The 16,744-nt window shown below is 40.9% G+C and overlaps 1 protein-coding gene across 1 annotated transcript in view; it reads left to right on the forward strand.

The window, feature by feature from the left end:
• Positions 1 to 16,744, forward strand: part of CUBN (cubilin) — a 152,952-nt gene that overhangs the window by 108,231 nt on the left and 27,977 nt on the right. Inside the window, exons 45-54 of the mRNA XM_018564195.1 lie at positions 327 to 505; positions 2,634 to 2,843; positions 3,514 to 3,654; positions 5,128 to 5,309; positions 6,942 to 7,113; positions 8,208 to 8,414; positions 9,914 to 10,063; positions 11,383 to 11,504; positions 13,446 to 13,671; positions 14,270 to 14,457. Coding sequence (XP_018419697.1) covers positions 327 to 505; positions 2,634 to 2,843; positions 3,514 to 3,654; positions 5,128 to 5,309; positions 6,942 to 7,113; positions 8,208 to 8,414; positions 9,914 to 10,063; positions 11,383 to 11,504; positions 13,446 to 13,671; positions 14,270 to 14,457 — 1,777 coding nt within the window. The remainder of the gene's footprint in view (positions 1 to 326; positions 506 to 2,633; positions 2,844 to 3,513; positions 3,655 to 5,127; positions 5,310 to 6,941; positions 7,114 to 8,207; positions 8,415 to 9,913; positions 10,064 to 11,382; positions 11,505 to 13,445; positions 13,672 to 14,269; positions 14,458 to 16,744) is intronic.

The following is a 16,744-nucleotide window of genomic DNA, read 5'->3' on the forward strand; positions in this document are numbered from 1 at the left end:
AATTCCATCTTTCCACCCAAACATTGCATTCTAGATGTTTTTTTTAAAACTAATTTCACTTAGACTTACAGCTCGCTTTAAAATGGTCCCTTTGTTGAATGAACATCTCCCCAAAGTGAAGGGAAATCCCACATTTGATGGAACAGGTTTTCCCAGCAACGTATTTCCCCTTTACTCCAGTTTCGGCGTCTAGCTTTAGATTTCTCCTCCTGGACTGTGTTTGTGGTCACATACTGTATAGATTCAGGGCTATAATTCAGTTTTAATGTTGGTGTATGGTCAGTCTATAGTTGCATTTCTAATATAATCATATCATTTTACACCAGCTGCAGCTCTAGTTACCTGGAATTAAGAGACGGTGCAGATTCCAATCAAAGGCTCCTGGCAAAACTATGCGGAGACACTTTGCCGATCACCTACAAATCTCTGGGAATTGCAATGTACGTGAGGCTCAGGACTGACAGCGGTACCCCGCGTGCTGGTTTCAAAGCCCGCTATTCCACTGGTAAGTCCCTATAGCTGTATATGTACGAGGTTGAGTCAAAAATGATCCGCACTCGCTGTAGAATTTATTTTAATCAACTTTTAGAAAACACAACTACATCATTTTTTGACATAATCTACTTGCTTTTCAATACACTTTGTCCATCTGTCAACAAGCTTTCGTATTCCTTCATTAAAAAATGTTTAAGGCTGAGCTGTGAGCCACAAATGCACTGCTGTCTTCACTTCTTCATCAGAGGTGAATCTTCATCCTTGTAGGGCTGCTTTTAGGGGACCAAAGCCACGTAATCCACTGTCACTCATCTATTCATACAGAATCATTTCACATATACGCTCCATGTTGTCATCAGCTGTGGACGTGGACAGGCGTCCAGCTGCCTCTTGATGGCTAACACTTGTGTGATCTTCCTTGAACTTCTCTATCCAATCATACATACTTCTTCGTCACAAAATAATTTCTCCATACTACGCACAAAGTCTTCCAAAAAATAACGGCACCAGGCACACCCTCAGACCACAAAAAAGCGAACCAGTGCACGCTGCTCTTCTTTCGTGCAAATCACAAGTGGGGCTTTAATTTTTTCTCGCACCGCAGTTACAAATGAACTGACGTAACACGTTCACACCTGCCCAGCAGTGACTGGGGAGACCGTAGGCTTGAACGAAAAGCGCTGATAAGACAGTCTGGCCAACAGAAGTTTTAATATAACCGGAGTGCAGATAATTTTTTGACTCACCCTCGTAATACAGTAATGGGAATCCTGTGCAGCAAACATGTAAAATGTGAAAGTGAGATACAAAATAAAGGTAACATTACACTAATGAATTAAAGCATGTGCTTACTTATATGTACTAGAGCTCCCCTTTAGCAGGTATCTTCTAAGGTAACACTGGGTCTAAAGAGTTTGTCTTTGTATAGTTGTGCCAGAAGGAGCTTCAAGCAAACATTGTAGGAGTCCAGAAATGTATTTGATTGACTTCACAAATGGCATAAGGAAGGTTTCGGGGGGCCAAATGATTACTCATCATCAGGACCTCAACAACCTATCACAGAATCTTATGGATTCTGGTAGCCTGGGTCTAGCCTGAAAACAACTAAAGTGGATGTCAGTATTAGATGTCCTTTTGCCGTTTTGAAATTAATCGGATACATTTCTGGACTCCGAATACGTGTTTGGTGCTCCTTCTGCACACTGATTTCCCAAGTAGTGTGACCCCCTATATCAGGAGAACCCTATTTGCGGTTAGCTGCCTAACCTAGACCATTGGACCTAAATCAAGACCTCATATCTACCAAGTAAGGACCTTGGTCCAGCAAGTCACTCCCTCTTCCAAGGTTTGTCATGTTGGAGGTTACTTCTGCAGTATAGCTCAGGCAATAACAAGAGGCACTGCTGGGACAGGAATGGAGGCAATGGGACCAGTGCAGTGGATGATATTTACTGGCAGTCCAATGAGCACAGAAGAGATGGGGCAGTGGCAGTGCCATCCATAAAGTATTACAGAGGTGTCAGAAGCACAAAGGAACCAGCTTTACAAAATCTTCATAACAGTTCCCATATGCTGTAGGTGTTATAACCACGGCCAGAAAGACTGATTAAAGGAGTTGTAAACGTCCGGCATATCCTCTCCTGGTATAACATCAGCATTATAATAGAAATACATACTGGAGTTGTTTTTGATAATACAATGAAAGCTTACATGCTGCCTTCTCTCTGCCCATCACTTGCATCAACTTCCTGGATTCCCAGTGTGCCTTGCGTCTCTTTCCCTTGATGTGATGTGATCTCTATTTCTCAGGACCACATATCCCATCATACATTGCTTCCAGCAAGCAATGATAATGTTACAATGTTCAAACGTTGAGTTGCAGTTCAGAAGGCAGGCTCTGTGAGAGTGGTGACCAAGTGCAAGTTTACAGGGCTGAGTGAAATGGTATCAGTGCATTGAGGAAGTCCATCCTATGGCCATCTTCAATAAGTATGTTTACAGTCTTCTCGATGGATGTGGTTATTAGGAGTGGGATAGAAGTTATGGAAACTCAATATAGAAATACAGATTTATTTTTTGACCATAGATACCCTTTAAGACTGACATGAACATTCTAATTGATATGTTTCATTTTGTAGCATTCTGCGGTGGAACACATTTCGGTGAGAGTGGTATTATTCAGAGCCCAGGTTACCCTTCAAAGAATTACACAGATTCCTCTTTGTGTGAATGGAACTTTAATGGTCCTACAGGACATTACCTGACCATTACATTCATGTCCCTTGATCTTCAAGACTCAACAAACTGTTCACAAGACTATATTGAAATCCGAGAATACAATGCATCTGGTGAGTGCTTAGAAGATGATTGACTTCTTGTTCACCTGCTGTAGGGTTGCCTATGTGTAGTTAGGTTTCTTTTCTATTATTAAAGGCATAGTCCACCTTTTGAAAAAAATAAAAATAAGTATGCACACAATCAAACAAAACTTTTTAAATTTGTTTTGCATTTGAACCTGCAAAGCATTGCAACTGTGATCAATGGGTGGTGGGTGCAGTGCACAGGATCCCTAATTGTTTAACCCCAGCCCGAAGTCAGTACGGAGGTACGGACCTTCTATTTTTGGGCTGAAGGAAGTATTCAATGCACTACAAGTGTGGCAGATGGACGGACACGGCGGGAGATAGGACTTGTAGCCTTTCCATTTAAAGATCCTATGAATGGATCTGTTAATGAATCACATGGCTGTGAACACATTAGAGCAGTTGCTTTGAGAAGGTGCATGGGGTTTCATTCTGACAGCATTGCACCACCGTCTATAACATGCATGATACCGTAATGCAATGGTGTGAAGGGTCCTACTGATCACTTCTGGACAGCTTGGCCTACATGTAAATGGAAAAAAAGGCATGTGAAAAAAATTATAGTTTGTGGAATGCTATCATTAAAGATAATAACACCATACAGAGAACCAGAATACGATATTGATCGGAGACATGATTTTTTTTTCTTTTCTAGGGAATTTGCTGGGAAAATTTTGTGGTAATACAGTACCTTTGGCCCTGAGGACATCAGATAGTTTTGCTTATGTAAAATTTGTCAGCGACGGATCTGTAAATGCCAAAGGATTCCGAATGCAGTATGAAGCAAGTATTGAAGGTAACTGAGGAATAGCTATGGGATGTCTGTAGAAAAATGCTGGACCTTTCTTTGCTGCTTTTATTTGATTATTAAAAAAATTGAATATTTTTGGGTTTTTTTTGCCATCCTTTGGCTTTGTCCTATCTCATGCAAAGAAAGACAGGTCCTCTTCATCAGGGTCTATCCATAAATGATGGGAAATATCTGCTTGAAAGTCAATGACATATTGACAGATTAGGGCAAATAAAGGCATAAAGCTTTCAGATATGTCTACAGAAAGCCTATGTCCTCAGATATGTATACTTGCATAGCCACATCGCCTCCACACCTGTCCAAGTTGCTCCATTGCCCACTGCTGTTGGAATGTAAAAGACAGACCCGGAGAGCCTGAGTGGAGGGGCTACATGACTAGGGGGAGGAATAGACCAAGGAGAAAGAGATTGGACGTGGGAGTCAGGTGTCCGGGAGGAGTCACATGGGAAGGATCTGGAAGGGCTGAGGGACGTCCTCTTTATGGAAATCGAGGAAGGAAGCAGGTTGTCTCACCCTCCCTCCCTTAATTTGGTAGTATGGGGGTTGTGGGGTTCTCTGTCACGGCAGCTTGGCGGGTTAGGGGGTCAGAGTGAGTTACAAAATGGCGGGCCATTAGCTGGTATGGGTGCTTCCCCCTGTTGGTGTCCGTAATTGTAAGGGGTGGGGCCTGGCCCCTTGGGAACCTGGAAGTAGTAGGTGTCCTCGAGCTGGTTGTGGTGCGGCTGGGGACATGGGTGGAGTGTTAGAAGAGGCCTTTTTGGGCTGTTGGGCACCCAAAGACCCTTCTCAGGTCAACAATTGTTTACAGTATTATTTGTGTATATTATTTGGTTTATTACTTTTGGTTATTGTTAAAGTTGTCTGGTTTAATAAAAAAGCGGCTGTGGCCGTTAAAATCCATGTCGCGCAGTCCGAGTGTTTATTGAGGTTTTTAACGGAGGGACGAAATTTGACGAATCCATCAGTCAAATATAACTGACTGAGAGGGGGGCTATCTGCAATTTTCAAGGGATGTCACCAGTACACCAAAGTTCAAAGTGAAGTCTGTAGTGGGCTATCTGAAAACACCCTCACTTTTCCCAAATGGGTGACGGCACAGTGTCTCTTTAAGGTAACCCTGTTTTGAGAACATTACAGTTTTGCCATAGCTAATCTCCTTCTAAAAATGCTGGTTGGGTGGCTGTTATGCTGCCTCTACTAGAGTTAATATTTCCTGAGTCACTTACCTAGAACAAGTATGCAAGTAAAGGGAATTCTGAAAAAAGTCAGATGACCTTATCTACATACTAATTTGCTCTTCAGTGTATTAAAGCAAGAGGCTCAGCTTGTCAGCCGGGCAGCCAGAATTTTCAGATATCATTAAAGGCAGCCCCATGTTTCTCCATGACTGGTTTCCATTAATATCATTGATGACAAAAAAAGTGAATAACAATTGGATATACTGTACATGTATTTCAGAATGTGGAAGAGAAATTGATGGAACCTCTGGAACTCTAAGCTCTCCTAATTACCCCAACCTGTACCCACATAATCGTGTTTGTGAATGGAGAATAACGGTACCAGAAGGGAGACGGGTCACACTGACAATTCATGACCTACGGCTGCAAGACCAACAGACCTGCGACTACGACTATGTGGCTGTAAGTGGGGTGTTAAATATCAAGGCTGAACTACAGATACATTGATTTGGTCCAAGCCCAAGGTACCCTTCCCTCCCCATCTCCAATAACGACACTAAGCAGTATTTAGGTTAACAAACTAATTTCAGAAGAAAACTGAAATATGTTTAGAAACGTGCAATACACTCATAATATTAGTGTGGTGAATAGCGCTGTATAACAAAAAGAACATAAAAACACATATAAGAAAAATCTCATGTAGTATACTGTACTCTGTGAACAAACGCAAATATAAATGTGAATGTAAAGAACCAAACCCTGCAATTCATAAGAGTGTTGCAGACTTTAGAACTGTGTTGTGTCTCTGCACAACAAATGCTGCTGTCTGCAGCAAATGCATGTGCCTGACAGAAACAGGGAAATGGGTTTGTTGCACACGTGAGGCATGATGGGGACCAGCGCTGGAGTTATTATACCACAGACACTTTATGCTCAGTGCATGTCCAGCCCCTGGACCAACAGCATCATGGCAACCAGGGACGCTGTGGGCCACCAGCATGATGCTGTGGGTTGTCAGTGTTCCAGCAACAAAAGACACTGTGAGCTCACAGCATCCTAGCAACCAAAGCAACCACAGCATCGTAGCAAACAAAGACAATGTGGGCTAACCATGTCCAGGCAAGCAGTGATGATGTGGGCCGAGAGCGTCCTACCAACCAATGACTCTGTGGGTTGACAACATCCTAGCAACAAAAGATACTGTGGGCCCAAAGCGTCCTAGCAACCAATGACGCTGTGGGCGAAAACAGCATTTTAGCAACCAGGGATACCAAGCGGTAGCAGCAACCAGTGACAGGTGATTGGAAGCAGCAGAGCCCTCCTTACTCCAAAAGGACATTTATGTTAATAACCTCCAATTTTCTTAACTCAGAAATGGTGGTATTTTTTAATGAACTTGTGGCAGCCACAGCAACATACACCGAGTGGCCAGTTTATTATGACCACCTGACGTTTGTAGGCTAATTAGCTATAATTTTGCGATGAAGTTGCTAGAGGGCCAGACCATTATAAATAGGGAAGCAGGTTGTTTACCACGACAGTAGAAGTGATTTGTTTCTGAAGATATGGGGAAACAGCGCGATTTAACAGCCTTTGAACGTGGGATGAATGTTGGTGCTCGGAGCCATGGAGCGAGTATCAGCAAAACAGCAGAATTCGTTAAATGTTCAAGAGGGGCTCATTGTTAAAGTGTTTAAAGACTGGACTGTCCGCCGAAAATCTGGGTCTGAACGTGCGAATTGTGGCCGTCAGCGACTAGTCAATGTTAGGACAGAACGGAGAGTGTCAAGACTGGTACAAGACAACAGAAGGGCAACAGTGCAGTGTCAGATTCCTCGCATCACCTTTCAACATCTCGTGGCCCAACGAAGTACTGATGGGGTGGTCATAATAATCTGGCCATTCAGTGTATTAGAAACATGTCGTAAATAAGAACTGTGATTTTTTTTCACCATCGGTATTAACTATGGAATTGTCACAAACCTTTAATGAATTTGGTGGAAGAGTTCTAGATGTAGCCATAATTGTGTTGCAAAGCCTTTACTGAATCACCGAAAAATATAATATTGTCTGTTACATGTTTCTTGATCCCAGGCGTACAATGGTTACCAGAACCAGTCACCTCTCCTGGACCAGCTTTGTGGCTATATCACTCCAGATACAGTTATCAGATCCTCTGGGAACACCATGAGAGTTGTATTTGTCACTGATGGGTCTGTTTCCAATGGAGGGTTCCAGGCCACCTTTACTTCAATGGAAGATGCAGGTAAGGGATTAGTTTGATTGTAAATATTATATAGCAGTACACACTCATATACCAGAAAGTGTATTTTACGTATGCTTTGGCTTACAGTACGCCTTTGGCACAGCCAACATTTGTAAATTTTCCCTATTACATAACAAATCTTCACTTTTTGAGTTCAGTTCTACTTTAAAGATGAGCTATATTAAGAACTATTTGAATCTAAACTGGCAACACTATAAACATGGTACATTTTGTTCTCAGAAGGGTTTCAGTGGCAAAAACATATGTTATTTAAGCCATGTAAATGACATTGACCTGTCACCTTCATCCTTAATGTATATCTAGAGTAGGAAGGGTTAAAACCTCTGTCAGGGCTTTTTTTGTTCGGGTTCAATTAGGGAAATTTACCTGCACTTCGCATCCTGGAGACACAATAGAAAGTGAGAAGAAATCTCATTAAAATGACGGGAAAATCTCTGCTTAGATAGTTGTTTACCCCAACAAGTGTCTTTATTAAAAGATTTTCTCCTCTAATCTTGTTCCATTACAATTTTGTATTTCCCATCACATTCTGTCTTACAGTGGTCACAAGCACAGTTAGTGAATCTCTCCTGTCATGGTGACCATTGTCAGCAGTGCAAAAAGTGTTGGGAAACTTTATGGTTGCCACCATAACAGGTGATGTGGAGAAATCTTCCAATGAAGACACCTGTTCCAGTGACAACTGCCTATGAGGGCATTTCCACTCACTTTAGGGAGAATTCCTCTCACTTCCTGTTGTTTCTCTGGGAGTTGTAAAGAGAAATCTCAGCAACGGGACTAAAAAAAAAAAAGAAAGAGATTGGCTTTAGATATAGGATTTTAACAGCTTCTATTTTGAAGTCATAATCAGCTTTTTCTATGAGATCTGAATATTTGTTAAAGCTGAGATGGGGGTGGGGGGGCATAATGAAAATTGTCTTGGTTTACCCAAATATACTCAAACTTGGAACAATTAAATAGAGTTTATCGGACTGTGGGCACTTTTTAAATCTGTCCATTTTTAGAGTTATAAATGGTGGGTGGAATATTATAGCAGCATAATTATAGTGACATAAAACTGTTTTGTCTTGAAGTCTGCGGTGGATCGCTCGTGAATCCTGTTGGAGGTAACTTTACATCTCCGGGATACAATCGAGTCACTAATTATACCAAGAATCTAAACTGCGAGTGGGTCATTCAGAACCCCAATATTTATAACTCCACTACATACATTGCGTTCAAGAGACTGCAACTGGAACCACACCCAAATTGCCTGAACGACTTTGTGGAAATCCGATTAGGTGAGAAGTGAACTGTGATTATGTAAGATTATTCAAAATATTTACAAATGCAAAATGGATAATTACATTTCTTGTTAATAATTATAGAATGGGAAGGGGTATGTCTACTCTCGCTATACCCCAAAATTGTAGATATTTAGGGGCTCCAATAGTGCATTTAAGGGCTTGTCTTCAAATGCCGATTCCCATTTGCATCAATGGTGCAGTGTGCATGGCAGTTCTGAGGCTTGCGTTGTGCTGTTTCTATTAAGATGCATTTGCATTGTAGGCAAAGCAGGTCAAACACAACCTTTTGTTCTGCTTTGCTTTCGAATGTATGTATTGAGCTGTGCTGTGTGAGTAGAAGTTGGATTTAGAGTGCTACCGTTTTTTGGCTAACTAGATTGTAGTGTAAGCTTTTGAGACGTGCTGGTCTCTTCTTTATGCAATATGAACTGATAATAAGAAACATTAATTTAATACATAAAAACAAAAAAAGGATACAGATGTTATCAACTCGAGACACATGAATGGTATTGGAGAGCTTCAAGTTGATAACATCTACTTGAAGTACCCAATGCCCTTCATGTGTATCAAGTTGTTACCATCTGTATCTCTTTATTGTTTTGTGTATAAAATGCATCTTTCTTACTTTCAGTTCATATTGCCTGAAGAAGAGGCCAGGGTGCCGCAAAAGCTTGAACTATGATATATTTGGTTAGCCAATCATTGGTATCACACTAAATCCAAATTTCTACTTTGTCGAGGGCTAATACGGTACAACATGCTACTGCAGCAGTGCTGTGTTCAAATGCAAAATACAGTGCTTGACAATGCCATCTAAACCCCTAAATAATGTTTATTATAAGAAGAAATCTGATCTGGCCACTATTGGTGTGCTTTAAAACAACCCTGTTACCTCTCTTAAATAATTCAGGCAGCAGTAGTGGAAGAGGTGGAATACTTATCTCTTCAGCGAGCAGCAAGGGAAATCATGCTGTCTTGCAGAGGTAGAAGCAGCTCTGTTGTCCACCACTTCCAGGTGTGTCGGATAAAGTGACTCCTGCTGGCTGCTGAGTCCTGTAGTGACCAATAGGAACCATAGTGCCCAGTGCCTCAGATGGCACCTGTCCACACTGCCAAAAATTTTCTGAAATTGTGGATCTGGGTTTTCATGAGCTGTAAGCCATAATCATCACAATTATGACAAATCACGGCTTGAACTATCTTGCTTTGCATGTAATGAGTCTATCTCATATATTAGTTTCACCTTTTAAGTTGCATTAGTAAAATGAATTAACTTTTGCACGATATTCTAATTTTTCGAGTTTCACCTGTATATTCTCCATTCAATTCTAGGGAGAGTGTCTTCTTATTAGTTGACAGGCAATTCTATATTATTTTAACTTGTATAATGACAGAGGCTGTTCCAACCCATTGAAACACCTTAACATAACTCTTAGGATGCCTCATACATTAAAACATGCCATTAATATAAGAATGCATTATTTATGTTACAGATGATGCAGATGGGGAGTTAATAAGCAGAGTATGTGGGAAGAGCATCCCATCTGTCCCCATCGCTCTGGTAGCACCTCGGATATGGGTACGCTTTGTTACTAATACCCAAGTAGAAGACATCGGGTTTCATGCTGAATATTCATTTACAGGTAAGCAATCACAACCCCACTGGATATCTTGTGGCATGCCCTAGTACCAGTGCATTTTGCAATGACCAGACTGTGCAGTAGGTGCACTAGCATCAGACAAGGAGGCTGGCTGTTTGGACGCTGCTGCTCCACCAATTAGGACCTTGATGATTAGCCTGATATTGCATTTCACAGTAGATGAGATTGAGTATTGGACAATTCTCCAAAGAAATGAATTGATGGTTGCTCTTTTGGGAGAGTACTATATCTGTAGAGGCAATAGGGTATTCCGTCCAAATATACCTTTGCACTTGAACATACGGTATAACTTAGCTGCATATTTCATGCCAGTCTGAAATTCTTGATAATGCTTGAGAATATAATGCATTACAAGGCCTGAATTAAGTAAAATCTTAGTCACTTAAAAAGTCACTTAAAAAGTGTTACTAGACACAGCCAAAGAAAGTCTTCTGTGTACCTTCAAGGGGCTTGAATTCCCTGAATGTAGGCCCTAGTCCTGGGGCTGTACCACTGGACTTCTTAGAGGCCTTTAAATGTGCTCTTATTGGATATAGGATGGGTGGTTGGATAGGAGTTAACTCCCAAAATTGGGTAGGTTGATCATTTAGTAAAAAAGTGAAACTAGGATCAGAGGGGTGTAAAGAAGAGGATATACTGACTACAAAAGGTAATATAGACATCTTGTGGTCCCTATTTGTAAGCAAGACTTTTAAAACCCATCTGCAGACATAGTTTTTTTTTTGGTTTGGATAAAGCAGTAAAAAGTTTAGAACCTATGTTGGATTTTTATTGCTATCAGTTTCCATATTGGGCAGATTTCTCGTAACTTCCTGAGCTTCTGATTTTTTCATCACTCTATCCAAAACTACAAATAAAACAATTTAGTTGGAGTTAGGTTTTAAAGCTAATATGACTGAAAAGTTAACTTTAATAATTTTTCAGATGAACTTTTGGCTGTAATTTGAAGCCCTTATGTAAACTGTATTACATGATAGACCACCAAAACTAATTTAGTTATGTGTAGACTGTTAGGGACTCCAGCAATTTAATTTATCTGGTTTATAGGTTGGCTATTCCTCCTGCCATGTATTTCATAATATAAAATATATCAATATAGAGAAACTTCTTTATAATGGCTAAAGCAGGTGGGCATACCTGGGAACTCAAATGCTGAAAATTCAGGAGAAATAGCCCATGCTGGGAAGCTAGGGGAGGATACAACCAGCTAGAATGTTTCGTAAATTTTAGTTCTGTGTGAGCTTAAGAAACATTTATGATGTGAATTTATTGACATGATGATGGCTTGCTTTGCCCTTCAGGTTGTGGTGGGATACAAAGTGGTGTAGCTGGCATTATATCTAGTCCCAACTATCCTGGAAACTACACAGCGGGAAGCCACTGTGCCTGGCACCTGGAGGCCCCAGAAGGACAAATTATTACTGTAAGTATAATCCAAAGACTATAGAGACAGACCATGCCCAGGCCTTGCCTTTACATACTGTATGTTCAGATTGCTAGAATTGAATACTTGAAATCTGGAGTGCAGAAACCTGGAGCTCCAGACGGGTTGGGTGATACTATTATATAGATTCTTTTAAAAGACCCATTAATGCAAAATACAAGTTACCTAAGATGTGAATTGGTCAGAACATCAGAGCTCACTTTTCATGGACAGTTTTAGGACTTGCCTAAATGGAGGCAACACCTAGGCCTGCCTGATCATGGGCCCTTATCATCATGGGCCTGATCTGGGCATACTTGCACAAAAGCAGCATCGAGGCATGCTGGGACAGATTTGGCACCAGAGTGGCAATTGGACTTCTCAGCAACAGGAAGGATGGCAAAACAATTACCATTGATAGTCACTAGATTAATACATAACAAAAGAAGTAGAAGCAGAATCAAAAAAAGACTAAATGGAATTGGAATCAGCTAATGAGGAACATTTCCAAAGACGAGGGCACCTAGTACTGGAATGCCAAAATGTGTCATCTTCTTCCTCATCCCCAGAACAATCAGTCCAGTTTTCGAGGTCCATTCCCTTTACTGCCTCATCCTCAGAACAATCAATATTAGGGAAAATTGTTATCATACTTACCGTAATTTTCTTTTCCTGGCTTATACTCATGTCGGCATACCTACGGGTCAGCTCCTCCCTCCCCTGACCCCACAGGACCACCCTTCAACTAGCTAATAAAAGACTAGCCCCCTCCCCTAGTACCTGTTCCATAACAAGCCGAGCGACAGGCCACCAGGGAAGGGAAATGTATGCCGACATGAGTTTTTGGGTCCATTGTTTCTGTCTGATACCAAGGGAAGGGAACAGAAGGTCTGTGCTTACTTCCTTAGAAACACATGTAACAGAATTGCAGACATGAGTTGTTGCTATGGGAGACTGGAACTGTAAGCACACATTAGAGTTAGGTTTAACAGTAGTTTAAACAGCCGGGGAAAGGCAAGAATTGATTGGTCAGGAGATATTCTAACAATTTATTTATTACAGGTATACTGTATATACAGTATAGCTCTGACAATCTACACATTTACACATTTACATCAGTCCCTGCCCTCAAGGAGCTTACAATCTAAGGTCCCTATCTCACATGCATACATTATAGGGCTGATTTAGACAGGAGCCAAATAACCTACCAGCACACTTTGGAGTGTGTGAGGAAACCAGAGTACCTGGAGGAAACCTACACAAGCACAGGGCGAACATGCAAACTCCTTACAGATAGTGTCCTGACCAGGATTTGAAAGTGCTAACCACTATGACACTGTGCTACCCCATTTTAGATGGCCACAAACCCTTTTTACTCAAAGGGTAAACCCGATCCAAGGAAGCAATGCTTGAAATGGTTGTATAATTGGAGGATATGGGGTTGGGTAGGAAACAGTATCTTATGACCTAATAATATAGCTGTATCAGTAGAAACCAAAGGCTGCAGAGGGTCTCGCTACAGAAAATATGGACCACTGTCACAGCCAAGCACACACAATCACAATTGTCCAATTTTTGGTCAGGATGTTGACCAGTCAGTGTCCTTATAGGAAGAACTTTTGGTACAGATTCTAGCTCTAGCCTACTCATACTGCTGGCCACCCTGAACCTTGCTTATTGCAGCTTAGTGGAAGTGTGATTTCTTGGCCTTTGTATCACAATAGAGCCTACAACAGTAGTATGTTCACTTATGGTTAATTTAGTGTTTTAGAATTTTTCAGAAATTCCAAATATGTATCTGATATTGGCTGGAAGGAGACATTTGATTGCTGGTTGATGTAACTTTCAGTATATTTAATTTCCTTTATTTACTGCATGTTTTCATATAATGTCCTTATCAGTCAGCGGTGTAAACATTTGTGTTCTTGTCTCTCTTTCTAGCTCTCTTTTGCTTATTTTGATTTGGAATATCACACAGTATGCCGCTGGGACTCATTGACAATAGTGAATGGTGCCTTGCCAAGCTCACCAATTATAGGACAATATTGCGGAACTACATCACCAGGGACACTCCAGTCTGGTGCTAATAAACTGTTGGTGATTTTCAATGCAGACAATTCCATACACGGAGGAGGGTTTTATGCTACCTGGACATCTGATTCTGAGGGTGAGATACACCTTCCTGTGAATGTTACAGAATATGGAACTGATTTAAAAAATATAAATCTATGAATATATAAAGCATCTCTGCCAATTTAATAATTTTATTGCTGGCCAGAGATACAATATGAAAATAAGTGAGCTGATACAAGTTACTTTTATCTTGATGTCCTTCTGTATCTGTGCAGTAATCCAACATGAAAAATATCCTGTACTTTCCCATTGTGGAGGAGATTCTTGTGTTATAGAGTGGTCAGTGATGCTCGATCTACTTGTGCAGGGTGACTGGTCTTGTGTCCACCCTCTGTAGTTTTCTGCATCCAGCCTCTAGTTAGAGTCAGCCAGCTCTACTTCCTCCACAGGGTATGTGCAACATAGTGATGATGTCACTTGTAATTTTAAAAGGTATTGACTACATACAGTTTATTGCATTGTTAGTATGACACACTGCTATTGGGACATACCTACTGTATAAAGCCAGTTAGCAGTTATATGGACTGTACATCTTTGCAAATTCCATAAAACCGACAGAGCTTTCATGAGTGCCGTGATTGTCTCCAGCCCTTGAGTACACTTTATTATGTTAATTTTTCTTCTCTTAATAGGCTGCGGTGGCTTTATCCATTCAGATAACGGTAACATCAAATCTCCAGGTTGGCCTTTAAACTTCCCTCTCAATAGCAGATGCAGTTGGACAATTCAGACTCATGAAAGCAGCCATTTTGAACTGACATTCAGTGAAAACTTCCACATTCCTGACAGCAGTGGACAATGCCAAAGAAGCTTCTTAAAGGTGAGAGAGAAACTTACATTTCTATAAGATTATTCAGCACCGCAATTAAAAGCATACAAGTACAAATCTGTTCCTTTATTGTTGCAGAAGTTGCCAATATAACCCTTGTACTCAATAGTTAGTGTTCAACCAGATTCTGCACGAGCGCCAGCCAAGGCATTGGCCTATACACATATATTGGGTTGCCCCACTCAAGCGGCGGCCATATTGAGTGGGGCACGTGAGATTAATAACGTGCTGGATTAGTGTGATCCTAGTTCATTTTATTACTTCATTGCTGTGCTGTATGTGTATAGACCAATGTAGTTGGATCTGTATGTGCGTTATAATTAATCAAAATTAAACGATTAATCGATTTTAAAAAAAATTCGATTAATCGAACACAAACATTTTAATAATTACCAGCCCTAATTATTATATTATATTATATACTTTATACCATAACTATCTTCTAAATTGTCATCTCTTGCCATTAATTAAAGGGATCTCCACTTTCAGCAAGGGTTGAAAAAAAAAATGACATGACCGCTTATTCAGACCATTGGAGGTCTATCTTCTTGGAAGCCCTACACAAAATGTTTCCATCACCAAGTACAGTAGCCCCAAGGGTGCTACAGTGCTCAGGGTTGCTTCACCTTTTCTGAAGAAACACAACTTTTACCTGGAGAGTTATTAAAAGTAAAAGATCCATTAAACAAATATTTAATGACTATAAAGTCTCTATCACTGGGTAGAAGAAGAGCATACTACATGGCGCCTGCACATACTGTATCTGCAACAGCTTCACAAACCTCCCTGTCACTGTTAATAACACCTGCTAGCTCCAATCATGCAAATGCAATCAACATCTTAGTTCCATGAGGTCTCTGACCCCATTCTGGTTATGATAAACAGATTATGTTGATTGGAGCAACAATTACCATATACAGTATATTCCCAGATAATTTTTTGTGCAAGTCATTCAGAACTACAAAAGCTAGTTGGATGACCAGCAAAACATCTTTAAGAAAAAAACAGCAAGTCCAGGTGCCTTGATTTGTTTTTTTACAGACTTCCCGTCCCGAATCTCAAGCTTGCCCACCCCTTAATACTTCTTGCAAATTCCTGTTGCCCAGCGAGGCTGCCCATCATAGTGATTGTGGGGGTGAAGCTAGGCAGGAACTTCTGACACTACCTGTAAATGATCCATTAAGGAAAACATTTCACAATGAGTGTTGTGATTACTGAGATGAAGAACAGAAATGGTAATATATAATAGCAGGTAGGGCTTACCCAGACTGTCTACAGATGGATTTTTTAGCCCTCTACAGTTATGAGAACTGGGTAAACGTGGCCTTCAGCAGGCATGTTAGGAAGAAAACAAGCAAGTCACTGATAACTTTCCCAGTGGAATGTACAGGATAACATCCACACTATGGTGCATGACAAGTGGTAGTGTTTTAAAAATATCCTTTGCTTCATGATTCATGACATATAGCTGTCATGCCAAAATGTAACTTATAAGAGACATTGTTCTATAAAGAACCACAAATATTCTTTAGTTGGCTATTTCTCAGATTTTCCCCCATAAAAGACTCATTGTATTGTATGTAACTAACGTGCAATGATTCTGACATATTTAGGGAATTATGCTGCTGGTGCATTTATCAGATGCAAGGCTTCATTTAGACAAAATGGCCCAGTTAGGCCCCTTTCACATGGCGTTTCAGACTACATCAGTTTGTCAGTTTTTAAGACGGATTGAGACTAATATTCAATGTATGTGTATGGGCGGGGCCGGATTTTCCACAAGGCCAACCAAGGCCCAGCTTCGGGGCAGCAGGGAGTAGAGGGGCAGCAGGGGTGTGGAATTCCTATCTCCCGATGCCCAGGACATGAAGTTTCCGGGCGCTGGGCGGGTAGTTGTTTTCTACATTTAGCACTGCTTCAGACATGCAGGGCTAAATGTACAGTGGAGAAGACACCGCTTGTTTTGTACAAGTGATTTTGGCAATGTCGTCGAAATCACTTGTATGCAGCCCTCCTTGGGCAGCACAGAGAGTAAATCCGGCACTGTGTATAGGTGAGCAGATGTAAATGGACTTGCATCCATTTACATCCATCCACTTACATCCAGGTCCGTCTAGGTCTGGGAAAGAAAGCAGAAAAGGTTTCCATGCTTTTCCATTTTTGTGAGCCTAGAAGGAACTCAACGAATGTAAACTGATGAAAACAGATGTCATCAGGTTGCGTCAGTTCAGTTAACATATATTTATATTATACTTTTTTTTTTTGCCCACCTTCACTT

Source organism: Nanorana parkeri, unplaced genomic scaffold (genome assembly GCF_000935625.1).
Source record: "Nanorana parkeri isolate BGI_ZX_2015 unplaced genomic scaffold, ASM93562v1 scaffold23, whole genome shotgun sequence".
In the NCBI taxonomy this organism is placed as follows: Eukaryota; Metazoa; Chordata; class Amphibia; order Anura; family Dicroglossidae; genus Nanorana; species Nanorana parkeri.